Here is a 23,909-nt window from a genome sequence, read left to right on the forward strand (position 1 = left end):
ATTCCTTTTTGTAGTGTGTTTTGGGCATTTTTCTAATAGGATTTAACATCCCACCAATATAATCCATCACATACCAGTAGACACCATTATAGTTTCCATTAAAACAATACAATTCCCATTATAACCATTAAATCCATTACATTTTCTATTGTGTTTTGGGCAGGGGTCTATTGTTTTTTTCAGCAGGGTAAACACAGAACGATGTGTGAACGTCTCGTAAACGATTTTACGAGACTGTACTTGTATATGTGTCCTGAAGTCATCTAAATCCATTTTTCCATATCCATATTTCGCTGGTCTTTGGTCCGTGTGCAGTCGTTTGCATTGGGGAAATGATCGCCCCTGCTGGTACTCCAGTGGTAGCTTCACCTTCATACATGTGTGCAGTGATTAACCATGTGGATCGATGATAACAGCCTTCTCAGCCTACTAGTAGGCGTAGCTGGTCCCTTCTGGCCCATATGACCTGATAACCACTGATAACGCTCATTCAATCGAGTGATATCATTCGAAGCGGGTGTTTTCCATGATAACAAATATATTGTTGTGCAGATTTGGGAACTTCTTGATTGTGTGTGCTCAAACCTTTAGGATATAGATTCAGTGAAGTTTGTGCAAGTCTGTTGTTAGTGTGCAGAATGTGCCTGTGAGGTCAGAATTGTCAGTGGTTCATCATTGTAAATATGCTGCAACTTGATTTCCAAATATTACCCAAGCTAGACTGCGTTAACATCCTCTTTTAAACTATTTCTGTGCTTAAGGCATTTGTGACTGATGCAGAAATGCTCCGAAATGCTTAATTTAACAACTGTAGAAGAACTGACAAACTGGGCTACAATAATATGTAAGCAACATGAATGTACATGTTTGTGTTTTGGAGAAAACAACGTTTACACGTGGTTAGTGAAAAACTAAAGTTTTTAAGTCACTGAAATAAGACCATAAAACACACAGAACATTTGTTCACAAGACATTTGAGAAGTGGATGTGGTAGACCAGTAAAATAATAATTTTTTGCTGTAAAATAATGTGAATCATTTTAATTATTTTGTTCGCTAATTCACAGAAAACAATATATTGATTTAACTTTTGTAAGACATGATTTGTGTTAGAAAGGTTATATGCGAGGGAGAGACAATGGGGTCAAAGACAGCACCGGTGTAGTTTTTCTCTTGATGACTGCAAAATTAGCTATAAATATGGTTCCACTGACTATTGTTACTTCAAGGAATGCATTGCCAAATGATGAGATAATTTTAATAAATACTTTTCTCTTACAATCCTTTTGGGTTGTTTTTTGCAAATGGGCTTTTCACAGTCTTTTTAGATATGTCATAAATGCAACTACATTGATTTGTCTTATAGTTAGTTATAGGCTGTATATGTTTGACTTGTCCCTTCTGAATAATGCAAATACAAAGAACTCTGTCAGAGAAAAAGACCGAAATCAGCCCCAATACCCTATTTGAGGGGACAGCCATTTATATTGGTGTCTGAAACTGTAGAGGACATTATCAAGTACACTCAATGCGTTTCAATCCCAAAATGCACTGAAATAATGAATGTATAGCCAATCTATTAAAAATAGAAAGAAATTTTTTAAAAAGCTGACAGATGTGGTTGCCAGAATAATTCTGTAAAAATACAGAAAACTGTAAACAAATTAACAAAAAAACTGTAAATATTACAGTTTAAAACTAGTTTATGCACAAATACACAAAATATGTTCTAAACTGGTAAATCCCACCATCCATTTCTGCTAAACATTAGATGCTGTATACAATTTTTCACATGGGAGAATCTTGCATGTGTCCTTGCATGAAATTGAGAATACTACATATATTTTAGTTAATAACTTGCAAATCTATCTATCTGTTATGTGATTTTAACTAAGAGGGCACAGTCAGCAACAATGCCCTGAGTGCAGCAATAGAAGAATAAAAGTATAAAATAAGACAAACAACGTTTACATAGACAAAAACACCACCACACATTTCTAATAGAATCATAAGAAATGACTGAAAGGAATTATTATTTGAGTCTAAACTTAATTGTTTGGCAAAGTCCTGCTTAGTGCACCATTAAATTACAGCCAGTAATTTGGAGTGTGATGAATATGCAAATGTATTCATGGAAAAGTTGCAAAATTCAGTTTGTTGTAGAAGCCCACATAAAGAAAAGAGGAACTGATCAGAATGGGTGGGAATTCACATCCATCAGTCTAAACTGGGTTCAGAGATGACAAGACTGTGGGTTGAATCAGAGTTGTCAAACAGTGTGGTTCTCACACTTTGTAGTGACGTGTTTCCAAACCTCAACAGTTGAGGATGCTAGACTCAAAGAGGACAAAAGACTAGTATTCTGCTACTTTACTGGTATTCACGTTATGAGGACCAAATGTCCCCACAAGAATAGTATAGTAAATATTGACCTTGTGAGGACATTTTTAGCTCCAAATTTTTTCAAAAAACAGAATGAAGTTTTTTGAAAATCTGAAAATGCCTGTGAGGGGTAGGAAAAAGAAAAAAGAGGTACAAAACTGTACCTTTTAAGGTACAAGTGGCCGTCACTGGAGTTTCCATTGATTTTTCCTTAGTGAGGATGTAGTGAGTAGAATTTGTTAACCCTTTAACTGTCACACAAGGGTTAACATGCAAATCCATAAGGTAACATATCTGTAAAGCCAGTCTTAATTTATTTCTTTGTCAGGACACTAACCAGTCAGTTGTTTCAGATTATAGGAAGTTAACACCCACAGGAGGGCCTGATGATGTTTAAAGGAAGAGCTATAACTAATGAAAAGAAAGACTGACAGAAACAGAAAATGGCTGATAAGTGTCATGTGTGTTTGCTGGGACCGATCATTCTCTGTCTGCTTTTCACAGGTAAAGACTGCTACCATAATGTCAACAGTTGGTCCACCAGTTCTCGTACATTGCAGGGTGGTGGTAATATAGTGTGAACCCGCTTTTCCAAGCTGAAAAAATGTTTGATTGGGTTAATGTCAGGTGAATTTGTAATGTAATGGCTCATCGGAGCACCTTATTTTTTTAACATAAGACTGAATGGGGTCAATTGTAACTTGAATATGCAAGGCTTCTGGTGACACTTCTAGTTATTTTACAATTGTCCACAGTGCTTAAGTCTGTAGAGTTAATTTTCATCACACAAGTTTAACTTACCTAATTTTACCTTTTTTATTTGTTAATATTTAGTCTCACTCAGATGTGCTGTGTTTCAGAAAGCAATGGAGCAGAAGAGACTCACGTGTTCTTCAGTTCTGGAGAAAATGTCCGTCTGCCCTGTAATAATGCTCTTTCTGACTGTACATCAACTACTTGGATCTATAGCAGACGTTCAGAGGCAGTTGAACTGATTGCTGGAGGGAAAAAGAAGAATAACATTGAGAGACATGAGAGACTGAGTCTGGGCTCTGACTGCTCTCTGAACATCGAGAAAGCCACAAAAGAAGATTATGGATTATACAGCTGCCGACAATATGTGAATGGAAAACAAGGAACTGATGCACCTGTTTATCTGCATTTTCTTCATGGTCAGTGTTTCTGTGAATCACATGTATAAAATCTGTGAAGGAAGAGGAGGAAACCACGATTCTCTCTTCAAATTTTTCTGCATAATGTAAAAACTGTTTATTTATTTAGTCTTATTTTCTGTTTCAGTCTCTCCATCATCCTCACAGCATGAGATCAGTCCAGGCAGCTCTGTGACTCTCTTCTGTCAGTTGTATTATGATGGAGTGTCTTGTGATACTTTGGTCCATACCGAGGGAGTTCAGCTGATCTGGGTGAATCAGGCTGGTGTGAATCTGCAGACAGACTCCAGATATCAGATATCATTCTCCTCAGAACAGTGTATCAGCACTCTGACTACAACACTCCTGAATGAAGATCACAACAGAGAGTGGAGATGTCAGGTTACTCTGAGAAAAGTGAAGTACACAGTTAAGTATTCAGGTAAGAATTTACATTTTCTAAATCAATTTCAAAATAATCTCTGATACAGAGACATGACATGATTCATAATAATGTAATTCATTCCAGACCAACTTAAGGTTTATGGGCTGCAGCTCACTGTGTTTCACTCTCAAATAAAAGAGCATAACCTTCATTAGGTTATATGGTAATAGCTTCCCCAAAAATGCTTTTGTAAATGATAAAATATAAGCTGTATGTCATGTGATGTAATGCAAATATGAAAATATGACGTGGTCACACTTTAGAATAGGTAACACTTGTTAACTATTAACTATGACTTTTCCCTCAATAAATTCTTAATTTGCTGCTTATTAATAGTTGTTAAGTTTAGGTATTGGGTAGGATTAGGGATGTAGAACAAGGTCATGTAGAATAGGCAATAAATATGTGCTTAATTAACACTAATACATGGCTAATATTCTAGTAATATTCATGCTAATAAGCAACTAATAGATGTATCCGTAAAGTAAAGTGTTACCTATGATATTAATGCCCTACAGATGATGCATCTGAATATTAATCTTCTGGGCCTGTATTCATTTGCTCTAAGAGTATTTCACAAAGCGTTTTAGCACTAAAACTAGCTCCTAAATCTGTGAAACATGAGGAGTAGTGAAGAGAACTCCTAAGTCACTGAGACCAAATCACAAACTACCCTCCCTGCTGAAAAAACAATACAAACCATCAAAGAAATGTTAATGGTTTCCACTACAAATACCATTACAAACATAACAAACCATCAGATTTTAACCATTATAACCATTAAAAAAAAGGTTTCCTGTAGTGTGTTTTGAGAGATTTTTTCATTAGGATTTAGTGGTTTTAACAAGCCACCAATAGAAGGTGACCAATTGCCAGTACCAACAGGCAACATTACAGTTTCTATTAAAACCAGTACAAGTCAGTGCTGATAGCCTAGCAGTTAGAGCACTGACATATAGTGAAACTGCACCTCTGGCACCTGAGTTTGAGTCCTGACTCGTGTTCCTTTGCCAACTCTCCACCCCATGCTTTCCCTTACCAAAAAGTAGTATACTTCAAGTATACTTTATTAAGTATACTTAAGTAAAGTTCAAGTATATTTTTAAGCATACTTTATGTAGTAAGTATACAAATATCAGTGTACTAGTAGTATACTTGTAATAGTAGTGTACTATTTCAATACTCATTGGGACTAAATTGGCCCACTTTCTAGTATATAAAGTATACTTTAAGTATAACAATTGTAAACTTTGAGTACACTACTAGTTTAAATCAAAGTTTTTGCTAGGACTGCAACTATACTAAACGTGAACTTATAGGTATACTGACAATTTACTAATTAAATACTTGTAGTAGCATTTTTAATACACTTTGAGGTATAGTCTCAGTAAACTAGTAGTTTTATACTGCAAGTATACTCGTAGGTTTTTTAAGTGAACTTTACATCATACTTTAAGTATACTACTATGTCCCTATTTAGGTATTTTGTTATGAATATCTGAACATACAAAACATCAAAAGAAAGAACAGAGTATCTGCTTGTAAACAAAACATTTTATTCTGGCTTCATGCATTCTTTTTTCAACACTTGAATATGGTAAGTTTCATAAATAAAAAATAAAGAAATAAACAACATTTTGAACAAAAAGCTGAAAAAAGACTATGAATTGGATTCAGAATGATAATCAAAATGTAGATGGAGTCAATCAACACCCCGAGGCTTGGCAGTCATTATTACCTCTTCATTGGTGACATTTTATTCCATAACTTTACACAGTTTTGATGCTGTTTTATATCTGACGATCGTGTCAGATTGCATCTGGAAGAATCTGTTGTGTCGGTTTCTTCTTGGGGAAGTCGTGGCCTAATGGTTAGAGAGTCGGACTTGTAATCCAAAGGTTGCGGGTTCGAGTCTCCGGCCGGCAGGAATTGTAGGTGGGGGGAGTGAATGTCCAGCCCTCTCTCCACCCTCAATACCACGACTGAGGTGCCCTTGAGCAAGGCACCGAACCCCCAACTTCTCCCCGGGCGCTGCAGCATAAATGGCTGCCCACTGCTCCAGGTGTGTGTTCACGGTGTGTGTGTGTTCACTGCTGTGTGTATGCACTATGGATGGGTTAAATGCAGAGCACGAATTCCGAGTATGGGTCACCATACTTGGCTGAATGTCACTTCACTTCACTTGTGTTTTTTTGGGGGGAAATTCTGTAAAGAAGATGTGTACTAGCGCCCCCTACCATATAACAATGAAAACACGGATTCTAGGAGCACAAGTATAGCTCAAATATTTAGACTTTTTCTATGTCAAGTATACTTAAATGTCATTTTAAGTATATTTCTGAAAAGTACATGAAAAGTAGACAAAGTATACTTTCCTATTTTAAGTTTAAAAGAAGTATACTAATAGCACACTTGAATAAACTTCTTTTTCATAAGGGTTCCTGTTATTCTCTACTGTCCTGTCTGTTAAAATCCATACAAAAGGCCCCCAAAAAATGAACAATTCCCATTATAGCCAGTAAAACCATTACAAATTCTGTGATGGTTTCTATTGTTTGTTTTTTTCAGCAGGGCAAAAATGGCTGTTACTGGCAATCTGCCTAAACATTAGGAACACTCTGCATTTATTTTCACACATATGTTTTCCCACACGTCGTTTTTGATTTGGGAGATTATCCCAATCCCAATTTAGCTCAAGACTTCTCTCTATTCCTTAGTAAAAGTTTGTCTCAACTTCTTTGGGAATAGGTTCCAAGAGAAAACTCTTTCCTAAAAACTTTTACTGCTATTTAGGAGAACTCTTAGTGGTAAGATACAATGTTTTGTGAATATGGGCCCTAGTGGCTTTGGGGCCCTAAGCAGCAACTTAGTCCTATAAACATCCATGATAGTAACTCACACCAAAACTATTGATGAATCACAAACTGTATATCATGGTGCAATTATCAAGTATGAAATTATAATATTAATGTTCAACAGCACAATGCATCTGAACATTCATCTTCTGCAGCTCCAGTCGATTTAACACTGATTCCAGTCAGCAGTTCAAACTCTGAGAAGAAATCAAGCCAAACTACAGCAGCAGCACCTACAATACAAGGTACATGATCACTGACACACATCAGCAGTCACTCACTTCTCTTGCGCTGGTTTTTTATAATTATATAATGCAATTAAGCCAAATGGGGATACAATGAGTTTTTCTTATGAAGGTTTAGATGCAACGTATACCTCCACAATACATTGCATCTAAATTCCTCCAACCTATCTATCTATATAGATATATGGATCACTAACCCAAAAACTGAGATGACTTCAGCTGCACACACACCTGCTGTTACTACATAACAATGTATTTATGCTTATTATATACATCTGTAACAAATGTCCACTGGAGGCGAGTGTAGTGATAAACCCAAGTGCAGCTTTATTATACAAAGTGATGCAGGAATGCAGCGATTGGCTGGCACCAAGACAGCAACGTGATGACATCATATAATTTAAACAGACACCTGATGAAAAACTTGACATATTTCTGGACTTTTATAAGGAAGCGGCCAAGCGAACAAAACTACATAAATGTTATAATAGATAAATGAAATGTGTACTGTTTTTAATTTATTTGTAATTTGTTACTTGATTCCCAATTATTTATATTCACAATTTCTAGTATTTGTACAGGCTTTACATTTTGTAATTAGAAATTCATTTAATTGTATCTTTGAAAAAGTTTTGTTACGTGACAGCATTAGCTAAAGTTCCTTAAGGGTCAAGATCAAGTTATCTGCATCTCCTGTGCTCCATCAAGCCACTCCCATAATAGCGGTCACCACTCTAATTAATGCATGGCTCAGATCAGGGGCGGACTGGGGCCAAAAAGTGGCCCTGGACTTTTTGGCACAGAGTGGTCCACCAAACCTGGTCCACAACACACCCCACCACTCAATAAATACCATTCAGTCTTGGGTAAGAAATTAATTATAAATTAATATTATAAATTAATACTTTCTTCAACAATGTTGCATTAAATCAAAGATTATAGAATACAAAAAGGGACTTTGATTAAATTGATTTAAGTGACAGTAAAGATATTTACACTTAATGCAAAGTACTTATATTTAAAATACATGCAGTTCTTTAACTGAGAACCATTATACCAATAATAAAACCATTAATAATAATTGATCACAAATAATAACTGATAATTAAGCAGCCAATTAGGCAGCATTAGAATGATTTCTGAAGGGACACTGAAGACTGGAGTAATGATGCTGAAAATTCAGCTTTGAGCACAGAAATAAATTACATTTTAAAATATCCTAAATAGAAAACCACTATTTTAAGTGTAATATTTCATAATATGAGGCTATTGTTTTACTGTATTTTTGATCAAGTAAATTCAATCTTCTTTCAAATAAATAAAAGGCCTTAATTGTTTCAAACTTTTAACCACCAGCGTGTATATAAAATAGGCTAATGCATGTGAATTAATAAGCAAATTATATTTTTTTATTAGGCCTATAATATAGGCCTATATGCACAGCACTCAAAAGCAAAAGTCTTCAGATTTACAATGTTCTAGAGTAAGACTGAGAATGTTTTTATAGATTTTGAAACATTTTCTTAGACACGTGAAATCACGGAAGAAAGCAGATTTACATTAACTCTTATCTCATGTCTGCTTAAATCTGCGAAATAAAAGACATGAGAGCAATGAACAAGCAACAAAACCCAAAACAGACATTACAACATCTTATTGATGTCACATTATGTTTGAACTGAGCTTAATCATAATCCACAGATCCAACTGGCACAAAACCAGAAACTGTCTGCATGACTGCTGGATCATTATTCAGAGGTATGAAATGGCTTTGAATTCACTGAAACTATCTGTGAATTTCTAAATGGTTTGTCAATAATTGTTTATTGTTTCATACCTGTTAATAAGCAATTTACAGTTTCACCAATTCATTTTCTTTTTTTCTATCATCTGTCCACACATCTTTCCTGTAGTGATTGTGATTATTGTTGAGATTGCAGTGTTTGCTGCTCCTACTGTGATTCTTCTTCAGATCATCTGTGCAAGAAGAGCTGGTGAGATTTGAGCATCACGAAATCTGATGATTCACACTGATCTGTGACATGATTGTAAATAATGGTAGAAGTATATTTGAGAGGCCGATAAATGGTTTACAGTTGTGGTCAGAATTATTGAAACCCTTGGTAAATATGATCAAAGAAGACTGTGAAAATTAACCTGCTTTGTTAATCCTTTTGATCTTTTATTTAAAAAATTCACAAAAAGCTAACCTTTCATTGGATAATAAGAATTTAAAATGGGGGGAAATATTATTATGAAATAAATGTTTTTCTCAAACACACGTTGGACACAATTATTGCACCCCTAGAAATTCTTTTGAGTAAAATATCTCTGAAGTATACTCCCATTCATATTCACAATTTTGAGCACTCTAGGGTGATTATGAACATGAAATTATCCAGCCATGGCTTCCTGTTTCACAGAAATATAAATAGGAGGGAAAACAAAGCCCAAATTCCCTTAATCATCCATCACAATGAGAAAAAACAAAGAATATATTTCTGATGTGCAGCAAAAGATAATTGAGCTTCACAAATTAGTGAAGTGGCTTTAAGAAAAGAGCTAGAGCAGTGAAAATCCCCATTTCCACCATCAGGGCAATAATTAAGAATTTCCAATCAACAGAAAATGTTATGAAACTGCCTGGAAGAGGACATGTGTCTATATCGTCCTAATGCACGGTGAGGAGGAGCGTTTGAGTGGCTAAAGACTCTTCAAAGATCACAGCTGGAGAATTGCAGAAAATAGTTGAGTCTCGGGGTCAGAAAACCTTAAAAACAAATTGTCAAACAGCCCCTACATCACCACATGTTGTTTGGGAGGGTTTCAAGAAAAATTCTCCTAGCTCATCCAAAAACAATCTCCAGCATATTCAGTTATCAGACAGGACTGGCACTTCAAATGGGACTGGCTTCTATGGTCAGATGAAACTAAAAAATTAGCTTTTTAGCAGCAAACACTCAAGATGGGTTTGGTGAACACAGGGATAAAAAGTACCCCATGTGTACAATGAAATATACTGCTGTATTTGTGATGTTGTGGGCCTATATTTCTGCTGGAGGTCCTGGACATCTTGTTCAGACGCATGGCATCATGGATTCTATCAAATACCAACAGATAAAAAATCAATAAGTGACTGATTCTATTAGAAATCTTATAATGGGCCATGTTTGGATCTTCCAACCTTACAATAATCCAAACACAAACCTCAAAAACAACACAAAAATGGGTCACTGAGCACACAACCAAGCTTCTGCTGGCCATTCCAGTCCTCTGACCTGAACTCTGTAGAAAATGAGTGGGGTGAACTGAAGAGAAGAAGCACCGTCATGGAGCTGTGAATCTAAAGGATCTGGAGTGATTCTGGATGAAGGAATGGTCTCTGATCTCTTGTCAGGTGTTCTCTAACCTCATCAGGCATTATAGGAGAATATTTAGAGCTGTTTAACTGACAAATGGAGGTTTCAAAAAGTATTGAATAAAAAGGTGTCGTTAATTGTGACCAATGTGTATCAGAGAAAAACATTTATTTCATAATGATATTTCCCCCCATTTTAAATTCTTATTATCCAATGAAAGGTTAGCTTTTTGTGAATTTTTTTAATAAAAGATCAAAAGGATTAACAAAGCAGGTTAATTTTCACAGTCTTCTTTGATCATATTTACCAAGGGTTTCAATAATTCTGACCACAACTGTAGTATTTAATTATTTTGTAGATAAAGAGGACTTTCACCTCCCAGAGTAAACATAGATACCTACAATATTAGAATTAAATACTCTATTCAAATAGCAGGCAAGGTTACAGCAAGATTTATTTTCTTCATGTGTGTGGATGTTATGGATATTTGCTTACAGCTTTCTACATTATTTTCCAGTGCTCCATATTGTACAGACTGGTATTTAACATAAAAATGAATGATTACATGGACAGAAATCATAGATGGTAAATTTACCTTTTTAAATTTAATTCTCCTATATTATAACTTCTGTAAAAAAAACTTTTTTCAAAGGCTTTTTAAATGGTTAAAATGTATTTTATATAATTATATATATTTTATATAATTCATTTCCACTGATAATGCTGCTACATGTAATTATCACATGACTTATGTACTTAGATAAACATATATTAATGATTGTTTTATGTAGTAATGATTGTAGTAATGATTTTTATTTATTTATTTAAGTTTTGCCCTCTTGTTGACCATATAATTTTGCAACCATTTTGTATGTTTGAGTAATATTCTGATGGAAAGAAATTAAATAAATAGCACTCACCAAACAGTATTTATCATGATTTAGTCATGTGGTGGTCTGTGGCGTTAAATAAAATTAGATACTATTACATATTCCATAGTTAAAATAGTTAATTGTTTGCTAGTCTAGAAATTCTAGTACTAGTACTTAATTTTTTATGATTAAATAATCATGGCAAACATGTCCAAACTCAGTAGATGCTGATAATATTTCCAGAACACTTTTGCATGTATACAAATCATATAAATATTATTGCAACAGACAATGTTCATCTTTCTCTTAAAGGGGAAGTCACAAATTTACAGACACTTGCCTGTTGAAACCTAATGGTAAATAACCGAAACATATCTCAGTCTGTCTGACAATGTGTCTGTTTGTAACAAGAAAAAAGTATCATGTCTACAAAAAAATGCAGTTAGAGGCCAAACTGAACTAGTATGTCAGCGATTGCCAGTGTTAAACTTGTACGAGCAGACAGTGAGAGGATCACAATTTATTCCACCCAGATAAAGTCCTGGAACCAGAGTAAGACAGCAAGGCTTCATTAGCTTGTAGTTGATCTGGGCCAAGTGAGACATGTTGTCAGCGTTATAGAACGATGCCTGCTTTCTCTCACAGTCCAGATACAACCCAATTTTCTGTGGTTTGTCTCGAGTATTTAACGCAGTGTCCTTTCCATCACAGGTCAGAACGTATCCTTTACTGTGTTTAAGGTGGAGAAGGATCTCACTCTCAGCTGACTTTGCTGCATTCAGCTGTGCATCCATTTTAACTCCCACAGTCCAGTCTGGCTTTTCTCCAACCTCTATTTCCCAGTAGTGCTGGCCGGTTTGAAAGTTTTCCTCTGAAACTGTACCAGGGTTGAAGTTTTTATACAGACCTGTTACTCTGTCAGCTTGTCGGATTCTGGCGCCCCCTGGAGACACTTTTAAGTATGCGCTTCTAGGATCTTTTAGGGTCAAGCTCTCAGGAACTACAGCACAGACACAGACAGAAACATTATTAGATACCTGTCGTGGAGGTTATTACAGTGCATTCGAGACTAAATTCATATTCCTCAAACATTCTGAGGATGTTTAAGTACTACAGTAACAATCTATAATTAATTGCTTAAACAGGTAAGCACAATTTCAGTTTTATATAAATTTATGTATTTTTATTATATTTTTGAGAAAAGTAAGATTATCATTTCCGACTGCTTTACATCAACAAAATATTTGCACAGCTAATTCCGATTGATCTACTTCTTAACATGTATTTGGCGAACTGTAATTGGTCTTTCTTGCATATTTAACCGTCTATAGTAGTCTTTGCACTACAAATGAGTCAATGACAAATAAGGATGTCAAAAATGCTTAAAATCATATATAAAATCCATAATCACATGACAAAAAGGCAAGCAAAGGTTTTTCAAATATTATCATTTTAAATGAAAATGGATTCACAGCTTGACAGTTTAACTTTTTCCTTATTAACAAAATCTGCAGAGTTATGATAGACAGTTTTACTCCATAACTTATAATTCTGAGATTTAAGGCATGTTCATCATAAAATAGATGTTTTCAAATCATTGTTTGCATAAATTGCAATTTAAACTTTACAGATCAAGTGTGTCATGTCACTGATCCAAAATACAGTGTAGTGTTATGTGACAAAGCACAATAAAAACTGAGGTAAGACTACTAGTACAACTGTAATATATATATATTTTTTTGGCAGATAGATTATGAATTTATTACAGTGGTTTTACATCATGGTTAAAACATGGTTATTGTATTAAAATAATAGTAAACTTGTGGTTTTACTTTAGCTGTTACAAAATACTTGTTTGTCATATTCCTCACCTGGTTTGATGGTTCCCAGCATCTCTTTCCACACAAAGAACTGCAGGTGAGTTTCATGGGGGCCAAGGAAGAAGGAGCCAGTGCGTACAATAAGATCATTCACCTTTGACATATATCTGAAACAAAGTCATGTCAGCATCAGAAACTTCAATTCTACTCAAGAGCGAACACAGACTGATGAGATTTAGGTCTAAATAACAGCACTGCATATTACTTACTGGATATTTGATGGTGTCCCCCTGCCTGTCTGCATGGCCTCTGTCTGTTGAAATCCTGTTTCACTCCACCACTGCAGAAATTCAGACAGATAAATCAATAAATTATTTTATTTACACCCTTTTTACACCCTTCAAAAAAATATATGTCCTGTTGTAACCTGTAGAAAGTGATCAGGCTGATCAGTCTCTAAGGCTGGCTGCAGAATATCCTCATTCTTTTTGCTCTCTGTAAACCTTAAGTCAATCAGGGACAGGTTTTTCTGCATGACTTCTGTAACTTTCTTCTCCTCGTTCTCCAACTGTTTCTTCACCTCGGCCTCTTTTTGACGTAAAAACTGGTGCATTTCTTCAAACTGAGCAGAGATCTTTGCTAATAAGGTTTTGGATTCATCCTAAATAGTGAAAAACATTCTTCACATGAATTCGATATAAATAAACATGCTATATAAATATCAAAAGCAAAAAGATCTCTCTGGTAAAATGCCTTGATACCTCAGTTTTGGTGATCTCATTTTTCTGTTTCTGGATCAAGGATTTGAATTGTCCATTTTCTTTATCAAGGAAATTTAAAGCAGCCTTCAGCACCATCTACAGAACAAAAGATACCAATCAGGCATGATTTGAAGAGCATAATGAAAGTAAAAAGAAAATGAAGTTCTGCATTTATAAAATCAAATTTAGAAACATAATTGTATGCCATGATTTGAACAACAACACACAAATAACAAAGGCTGAAATACACTTGAAAGCAAGAAAAGAGCTTTTAAGATGCAGTGCTTTCATCAGGAAGTAAGAATTGACTCATATGTAAACGGTCGTATTTTACCTTGTTGGTCTGTGCAGCTTCTTTCACAGGTTTAAAGATGTGTTTTGCATGTTTGTCTCCATCCCTGCAGATGACACACACCAGCTTCTGACATGTCTCACAGAACAGTTTAAGCTTCTCATCGTGATCAGAACACATCAGCACCTTTGCCATTTTTAATTTTTTAAATAAATTTAAAAAAAAAATTTGCTTGCCAGTGTAACCTGTTGTATTTCTTTAAAATAAAAAAACAGCTTGTTTTCAAAAAGAAATATGATGTTATATTGCCAGATGTATTTGTTCTTTAGGCAAGACTTTGTTACCTAATGCGTTAAAACACTTTCGATTGCGAATATATTTAACATGCACACAATGGTGTTGTCACAACATGTAGAGAATGCAACTCTAACCAGTGCTGGGTGGGTACACATGCCACGCTCTTGATTCAACTCCAGATATGGTGCATTGTATCAACTGATATGAGAGCAGCTAAGAACACAGGAAAACATTGTACACTAAATGACTGAGGATCATACACTACTAGACTTTCAAGTCATTCCAAACACACACACAAACTCATGCAGAAAAATATGCATCGTTGTTTGGAGATGCATGACAAATGAAAACAATATTTTAGGCAGAGTAAATACAGTGGCCTAAAAACAACTGAGTTCAACCTTTGTTCACAATATTTTCAACTTTTTCCCCAAGTCTGAATATGCACAGGTGGTACAAGCAAAAAGCCTTAGATGAAATCAGCTTAAATAAAAGAAGACCTCAAATCTCTCAAGATCTCAGAGGATGATTATACAAATCCACAAACAACATTACCAGCTTCACTTATTACAGGGTTTTCTTTTTTCGTACTTATTTTTACTATTTCTTACTATTTTGTATATATATATTTTTTACTTTTTTAAACTTTCACTTATTACACTTTATTTCGTTTATACAAAAGTTCTTGTGTGAATTATAGAGGTTTAGATGTTGATGTTTTATTGAAAAATTAAGTTTGAAGTCACCATAGTGGCGACTGGTGTTTGCTGTCTGCCTCGTTGCTGAGTGGTTTTCATTGTAGCCCCGTGTAGCTTTGTTTTTCTTTCAGAAACTCTGTCTTACTATCATTCTCTGCTGTTTAAATGCTATATATATAAATGTAACTTAATGACAACACTTTATTTTTACTTTATTTTAAAGGTGTCATACGATGCATATGTCCAAGTTTTCCTTTCTCTTTGGAGTGTTACAAGCTGTTTGTGCACAGATAAGATCCCTGAAGTTTCAAAGACTAAAGTTTCAAAACCAAAGAGATATTCTTTATAAAAGTTAAGACTCTGCCACGCCCCCTAAAACGGCTCATTTAAACACGCCCCCACGTCTACGTCACGATGTGGGGAGTTTTGCAAAACACCACCTAAATGTTTATGCAAAGAAAGGGGCCGTGATTTTTATTCTCGCTGTAGTATTGTTACTGCCTCCGGCGACATGTCCAGGAGACGCTGTGTTTCGTTGTGAAAGCGAAACTACTTTGTTTGGGTTTCCAAAAGAGGACACAACTAGAAATCAGTGGTTAAGTTGTGTTTACAACACTGTTCCAGAAGAGTTCAACCCAAATATTAGAGTGTGTGCGGCACAGTTTACGGATGACTATTTCCTGAACCTGGCAGGAGAGTAGCTTTGCTTGCACAAAGGCTGTTTCTATAAAGTGGGGCAATTCCAACTTTGCAAGGACAGCCTGACGCTTCTGACTCACAGCCTGTAAGTACGTTTCTGCTACTGTACTGACTATTCAAACGCGAGTTTTGAGCAGTGTAGAGTAGCGCTTGTTGTTTGTCGTTTCTCTGATCACAAATGCAGACATGGTAATGTTTATGTGGCGCGATGCAACGCGACGTGTAAAAGGACAGTATAAGTCATTATGATCAGTAATTATGTCCCCACTGGATGCAACAAATGCCTTGTTTGTAATGGGTTTTATTGTTTTAGTCTCGTCTCGCCGGGGAAGGCCATCACAATACAGTGAGGGGCATAACATTTCCATCTCGCGCTTGAGGTATGCGGCCAATCACAACGCACTGGATAGCAGTCTGATGGCAGCTGCGTCCAACCTGATACTTATTAGCCTGCTGTACATGAGACCCCTACAGCGGTGGCTCAAGACCAAGCGGTTACGCATTGCAATCGGCAGCAACAAATCTGATTGGTTAATAATACACATCGTGATTTGATTTGAATTATTGAATAACTCAAACATAATCAAATTTCTTTTCATAGTCAAATCCCAAATATTCAAGTATAAATATACAGTATATAATATATTTTATATATATATATATATATATATATATATAAAATCTCATTCGCACAATCTCATTCGCTCGGCTATGCAATTCAGTTCACCAGTCGACCTCCTAAGTTCAGCGGAAGAAAGGCGGTGGCTTCCGACCAATCCTGGATCTGCAAGTCTTGAATCGGCAGTCTTGAAACCTGCACAAGCTTCCGTTCAAGATGTTGACACAGAAGCGCATCATCAGATGCATCCAACCCCAGGGTTGGTTTGCAGCGGTCGACCTGAAGGACGCTTACTTTCATGTCTTGATTCTCCCTCGACACAGACCGTCGGTTTGCGTACGAGGGTCAGGCATGGCAGTACAGGCTCCTCCCCTTCGGCTTCTCCCTGTCCCCTCGTGTCTTTTTGCGAAAGTCACAGAGGGCACCCTTGCCTTGGTACGGGAAGTGGGCATCAGGATCCTCAAATGTCTCGAGCATGGCCCGCGCGCGAGAACAGTTGTGCGATCACAGGAACCTGGTGCTCCAGCACCTCAGCTAGTTGGGCTTCGGGTCACCTGGGAAAAGAGCAAGCTCTCCCCCGTGCAGAGAAACTCTTTTATCAGTATGGGGTTAGACTCGATGAGTGTGGTGGCGCGTCTCTCCAATGAGGGTGCCCAGTCCATGCTGAACTGCCTGAGTTCCTTCAGAGGCAGGATGGTGGTACCCATGAAACACTTTCAGAGGCTCCTGGGGCATATGGCATCCGCAGCCGCAGTCTCACTGTTCGGATTGCTTCATATGAGACCACTTCAGCACAGGTTACACTCCAGAGTCCCGAGATGGGCATGGTGTTGCTGTACAGTTTGCGTGACTACCACGCCAACGGGTGGTTTTCGGAAATCATGCTCCTTGTGACAGCCCCTCCTGGAACAACTCTCTGAGGAAGGACCTCCTTTCTCAGGGACCCGGCACCATGTGGCACCCGCATCTAGATCTCAGAACCTTCATGTGTGGTTCCTGGATGAGACGCGGCAGACTTGAGTGTTTTGTCCACTGGCGGTGGAAGACAATTTAACTTAGGCCAGAGCCCTCTCTACGAGGCGAGCTCTTGCCTCGGAGTGGAGTCTGTTCATGATCTGGTGTTCTCGCTGAGAAGACCCCCGAAGATGCACGATTGGAGTAGTGCTTTCTTTCCTGTAAGAAAGGTTGGAGCATAGGCTGTCACCCTCCACCTTCAAAGCGTATGTGGCTGCTATCGCAGCGCATCACTATGCAGTGGACGGCAGGTCCCTGGGAAAGCACGATCTCATCGTCAGGTTCCTGAGGGGTGCCAGAAGGTTGATCCTCCTAGGCCACCCCTGGTGCCCTCCTGGGATCTCTCTACTGTCCTGGCTGGCCTTCAGAGGGTCCCTTTGAGCCACTGGATTCAGTTGAGCTTAAATTCCTGTCTGCTAAGACAGCGCTCCTAACCGCACTCTCATCCAAGAGGGTCGGGGACCTCCAAGCATTTTCGGTAAGCGAAGCATGCCTTGTGTTCGGGCCGGCCTACTCTCACGTGTTGTCCTGAGACCCCGGCCTGAATACGTGCCCAAGGTTCCCAACACTCCCTTCCGCAATCAGGTGGTGAACCTGCAAGCACTGCCCTCGGAGGAGGCAGATCCAGCCTTGGCGGGCTGGGTCCCGTAAGAGTGTTGCGCAGATACGTGGACTGCACCCAGAGCTTCAGAAGCTCTGAGCAGCCCTTTGTCTGCTACGGAGGTCAGCAGAAAGGGAAGGCTGTCATCAAGCAGAGGTTGGCCCACTGGATAGTGGATGCCATCGCCTTGACGTACCAATCCCAAGACAAGCCGTGCCCCCTGGGGGTGAGGGCTCACTCCACACAGAGTGTTGCCTCCTCCTATGTGTTGGCGCACAGCGCCTCTCTGGCAGACATTTGCAGAGCTGCGGGCTGGGTGACACCGAACACCTTTGCGCGATTTGTGTGTGAACCGCACACTGTGTGTTGGGTAACAGGTAAGTGGGGGGAAGAGCTGGCCGGTGTCATGCTTGCTGCGCCATTCCACCTCACCCAGGGATGTGAGCACCTCTTTCCTCCTCCAGTAAGTTCCCCGGATGGCAAACCCTGGTTGAATATCCTCCAGCACCCCCGGCAGTCAGACTGGGCAGAGCAGTCTGACGCCAGGCCCAGTATCTGCGTTAGCATGCCCAGGTCTCCGGTCAGCCCCTGTTCTGGGCTAGGTGTCCATATGGCTTGATTCCCTTTGAGCAATCCAATATGTGTATTTTTCCATGGTAAGGTTTCCCTCTCGATAAACCTGTGTCTTCCCTTTGACAGATCATTCTGTCAGTCTCTGCTGGCAGTTGTTCCATCCCTACTCTCAGGAAGGACCTGCCTCAGAGAGCAATTCCATATGTAATACTGCCCCAGGCCAGACACTTGCTGTGACACTCATATATTTAACTCAGGTGCTGTCCATTTCTTCGGATCATCCTTGAGATGGTTCTACACCTTCATTTGAGGCCAGCTGTGTTTGATTATACTGACTGGACTTGATTAGGAAAGCCACACACCTGTCTATATAAGACCTTACAGCTCACAGTGCATGTCAGAGCAAATGAGAATCATGAGGTCAAAGGAACTGCCTGAAGAGCTCAGAGACAGAATTGTGGCAAGGCACAGATCTGGCCAAGGTTACAAAAACATTTCTGCTGCACTTAAGGTTCCTAAGAGCACAGTGGCATCCATAATCCTTAAATGGAAGACGTTTGGGACGACCAGAACCCTTCTTAGAGCTGGCTGTCCGGCCAAACTGAGCTATTGGGGGAGAAGAGCCTTGGTGAGAGAGGTAAAGAAGAACCCAAAGATCACTGTGGCTGAGCTCCAGAGATGCAGTCGGGAGATGGGAGAAAGTTGTAGAAAGTCAACCATCACTGCAGCCCTCCACCAGTCGGGGATAAAGCAGAGTGGCCTGACAGAAGCCTCTCCTCAGTGCAAGACACATGAAAGCCCGCATGGAGTTTGCTAAAAAACAACTGAAGATTCTCTAGTCTGATGAGACCAAGATATAACTTTTTGGCCTTAATTCTAAGCGGTATGTGTGGAGAAAACCAGGCACTGCTCATCACCTGCCCAATACAGTCCCAACAGTGAAGCATGGTGGTGGCAGCATCATGCTGTGGGGGTGTTTTTCAGCTGCAGGGACAGGACAACTGGTTGCAATCGAGGGAAAGATGAATGCGGCCAAGTACAGGGATATCCTGGACGAAAACCTTCTCCAGAGTGCTCAGGACCTCAGACTAGGCCGAAGGTTTACCTTCCAACAAGACAATGACCCTAAGCACACAGCTAAAATAACGAAGGAGTGGCTTCACAACTCCGTGACTGTTCTTGAATGGCCCAGCCAGAACCCTGACTTAAACCCAATTGAGCATCTCTGGAGAGACCTAAAAATGGCTGTCCACCAACGTTTACCATCCAACCTGACAGAACTGGAGAGGATCTGCAAGGAGGAATGGCAGAGGATCCCCAAATCCAGGTGTGAAAAACTTGTTGCATCTTTCCCAAAAAGACTCATGGCTGTATTAGATCAAAAGGGTGCTTCTACTAAATACTGAGCAAAGGGTCTGAATACTTAGGACCATGTGATATTTCAGTTTTTCTTTTTTAATAAATCTGCAAAAATGTCAACAATTCTGTGTTTTTCTGTCAATATGGGGTGCTGTGTGTACATTAATGAGGAAAAAAAATGAACAAATGATTTTAGCAAATGGGTGCAATATAACAAAGAGTGAAAAATTTAAGGGGGTCTGAATACTTTCCGTACCCACTGTATATGCTGTTTCTTTTTAATTTTCTCTAATAAAATCCCTAAATCAGCCACAATGCAGAACATACAGAACACCCCTGTGACAACAGGACATACTCAGTATCAAATATCAGTGTATTCAGGAATAAAACAGTATTTACAAATGCCACAATGAGAGATCACAAAAGACCAGCTCTAATAAAATGTGTTTTACTTGTATGCATATTAGTATTTATTTAACTTTTTCACCAATGTAGTAGAAAGCACATAGAAATGTGTTTACTTGTAAAACTGAGTAGAGTATTATCAGTCCTAGCAGACACATAAGACACTTATCAGCCATTTTGTGTTTCTGTCAGTCTTCTCTTCAGTTTAACAGAATCAGCTCCTCTTCAGCTTGTAGCTTCCTGTGATCACATCAGAGACAGTTTTTTTTAGAAAAATTTGAAAAGATTCATCAAGCTAACGAGATAATTTGTTACACCAACAGAAATAACAGTGTCATAAGTTAAAAACTAGCAAGAGTGTCCAGATTCTCACCAGCTTCTAGAGTTGAGATGTTCGGACCAATTCATAACTCAGTGGTATGAAGCAACTTGCAAAAAGAAAGAAGAAGAACTGTGGAGGGATTCAGATTTCACACCCATCAGTCTAAATTGGTTCCAGAGATGACCATGAGATGATGGCATTGTGTGTTGAACCAGTGTGGGCAAACTAACCATGTTTAGCATGTTTACAGGTGAAGAACAGGTATCAGTGTCTTTAAATAACTAAGGGCATTTACCAGGCCACACAGCATAACACAATATTCATAGTACCCATAAGAGTCACAAATGCAGTCTTCCACTCGTCACCCTCATGTACAAGTGGGCAACGGAACTTAATGGTGATATTTTTGAGAACCCAGTAATGCAAGGCCACAAGCCTCCCTTCTTCTTGGCCACAAAGTAAAAGGAAGCAGCAGGTGTAGTCAACTTCATGCCTCTGTGAACAAGAACCATTACAAATAACCCTGTAATATCATGAGCAGAGAAATATGAATCATCAGGACATAATTGACCGTTGTAAATACTGTCTTTCACATAATCAGATCCAAGTGTTTAGACAATTTGGAATGTTTATTTCATAGTGGCTGTCTGCTTATAACTGGAGGACAGTTTTACTATTATCATCCAATTAAATCGTACATTTTGCATCAGTTCATTCTCCAGTAACTGTTTTCAATAGTTACACAATTCTACTTACTCTTTTGTGGCTAATGCTGAAATACTCCGAAGTGGTCTGTTTAAAAATCACTTAAATCTCTTAAAAGCAGGATGGATTCTGATTGACTGTTGATGTTTTTATTATTCCAACGATATTGTTCCTCTGTGCCTTTATAGTTATAGTTGTGTGGACTATGGTGGGGCTGTTCTTTTAAATTTAGAATGACTTTTATCTTTAATGTTATCATTGGTGTGTACAGGCATTTAGACTCTTAACAGATGCTTTACATGCCTGGTTTAAACCTCTTGTTCTCTGTAAAATCATGTTTGTGTATTGATGATCTAGTGCAGATGAATCAGTTGTTTTGCTGGGTTTCTGTGGCTCAAGATGTGTCTAAATATGGAAATCACTAAATATGAATGCCAAACGCATCAGAGAATAAAATACTAATCCAATGATTAATTATAACGTGTTAACAAAATCAAAATGAACAGACAGCCGATGTGTCATTGGGATACTGACATGACTTTAATATACAATTAATTCTTGAAGGAAGTGTTCATAAACTCCTGTATTACATTTACAGGTAGGAAAAAATAACAAGATCAAGAAAATGTTTTATCTAAACATTGTGAGAAACAACAGCGTGATTTCTACATATACAAAAAGTAAAAATATTGTTATACATGTATATTCATTTATATATTTTATTTATTTATTTATTTTTTGTCAGTTGTTTGATTTGATACTAAGTCTCCTAATTACAACCAACTTATTAACCAGTTTGAAACTATTAAAACTGCAAATTGTTTTACTTTGCCTGATTCTCTTCTCTCCATCAGCCAGTGAGTTTTTCATGTGGTAAATTCTAGAAAGAGTATCTGGAAAGAAAAATCATAAAGATTTCTTTGTTCTGTGAAAACTGCAATTAAATATTTTTTGTATATATATATATATATATAAATATCTCTTTCACGGAAAGTGTGTATAATAAATAATAAATAAGTGAAGTTATATGAACCCTTGGACTTTTTTTCTGACTAGGAGTGTTAGTGGACAATAATGAATAGACAGTATGTAGGCCTATATGAGTAAATATACTCACATTATTCATTTCGACAGGTTTCCTGCCAGAATACATCACATATGTCAGCACCTAAACGGTTAATAAACAGGATATGTGGAAGATGTCACCTTGTACAGTGTTTTTTAAAATTGTATTATTATATTTTTTTATTGCATACAAGTGCTATAGTATAAAGGGTGACAAATAAATAAAGACACCTTTATTTAAGTTTCCATTAGAACATTGATTATAAACATATTGACATACTTTATTATGGTCATGACTCATGATGCATCAATTTGCAAATATTTAACCAATGAAAAGTGTTAAATAGCCTGCACATGGAACTTTATCTTATAACACAGTGTTTCCCAACCTTGGTCCTGGAGGCACCCCAACACTGCACGCCGACTACAATAAACTTAATAACTCGCAAATATTTAAATGATTGAATAATAACAAGAGTTTACTTGGATACTGGACTGTATAAGTGGCTGAAGTCTTCAGTTAATTTCTCTGAGTAACCAGACATCTCCACTCTCTGTTGTGATCTTCATTCAGGAGTGTTGTAGTCAGAGTGCTGTTACAGTGTCTCGAGGAAAATTATATCTGATATCTATATCTGGAAGTAAGTCTGAAAGTCTGTCCCATCTCTTCAAAATGCCAAAGTGCAGTGCCCTTAATGGATACTAAACCCACACTATCTCAAATAGCACTTCAGAGGGGTACTCGAGGCTAAGCGTATCCCATCATGTATCAAGTTCTGGATATAAATCTTAGATTTTTTGCACAAACCTCATGAGATGTCTCAGAAAACTTTTGTTGTGTAAGTTAAATAATTACATATTACGTATAATTTGTTGGTAAAAAGTGTTGCTCATTTAGGTTATGTATTTTGTAAAACTTTTGAAACGGCTGTTCATCACATAATTTGAGACACATTAATTAAATTGTTTCGTTTGTTAGGAACCACAGAACAATCATTAACATTTATAAAATTGTTTACATGTGCAAAGAATTCTCCGTCTGAAAGTTTCAAGTGCACATAATTATCTTTCATTTCAGCTAATGTTCATTTTAAGAGTTTGTGTTAATTTCATTTAAGAGCAAAATATAATGTAAATGAAACATGTAATTAAAAAAAAAAAAAATGTTTTGGTGCAACTGTCAGTTGCTCTCTTCTGTCTTTAGACACGATTTAGGTGAAATGGGTTTAGACTTCATGGTGACTTGCGACCAGGCCAAAAGGAAATAAAAGAACCTCAAATTCAAATACAAGGTATTGTATTGTGGATATACCTGTATCCATGACACTTTGTTTTTCTGTAGTGTTCAGCAGATATGATCTCTCGTGTAGC

The 23,909-nt window shown here is 37.7% G+C and overlaps 2 protein-coding genes across 2 annotated transcripts; one reads left to right on the forward strand and one right to left on the reverse strand.

Moving 5' to 3' along the window:
- The first annotated feature begins 2,823 nt into the window (after positions 1–2,823).
- On the forward strand, positions 2,824–11,357 carry LOC306887087 (uncharacterized protein). Its single transcript, XM_079444571.1, has 7 exons — positions 2,824–2,885; positions 3,242–3,553; positions 3,681–3,974; positions 6,988–7,077; positions 8,779–8,835; positions 8,991–9,175; positions 10,777–11,357. The coding sequence occupies exons 1-6, from the start codon at positions 2,825–2,827 to the stop codon at positions 9,080–9,082; spliced, it is 906 nt and encodes a 301-aa protein (XP_079300697.1). The 5' UTR covers position 2,824; the 3' UTR covers positions 9,083–9,175; positions 10,777–11,357.
- On the reverse strand, positions 10,774–14,601 carry LOC306887086 (zinc-binding protein A33-like). Its single transcript, XM_079444570.1, has 6 exons — positions 14,224–14,601; positions 13,890–13,985; positions 13,556–13,789; positions 13,398–13,468; positions 13,180–13,295; positions 10,774–12,308 (listed from the first exon to the last, which is right to left on the reverse strand). The coding sequence occupies exons 1-6, from the start codon at positions 14,374–14,376 to the stop codon at positions 11,776–11,778; spliced, it is 1,203 nt and encodes a 400-aa protein (XP_079300696.1). The 5' UTR covers positions 14,377–14,601; the 3' UTR covers positions 10,774–11,775.
- Between the last annotated feature and the right edge of the window lie 9,308 nt (positions 14,602–23,909).

The sequence above is a fragment of the Barbus barbus genome, assembly GCF_936440315.1.
Source record: "Barbus barbus genome assembly, chromosome: 21".
In the NCBI taxonomy this organism is placed as follows: Eukaryota; Metazoa; Chordata; class Actinopteri; order Cypriniformes; family Cyprinidae; genus Barbus; species Barbus barbus.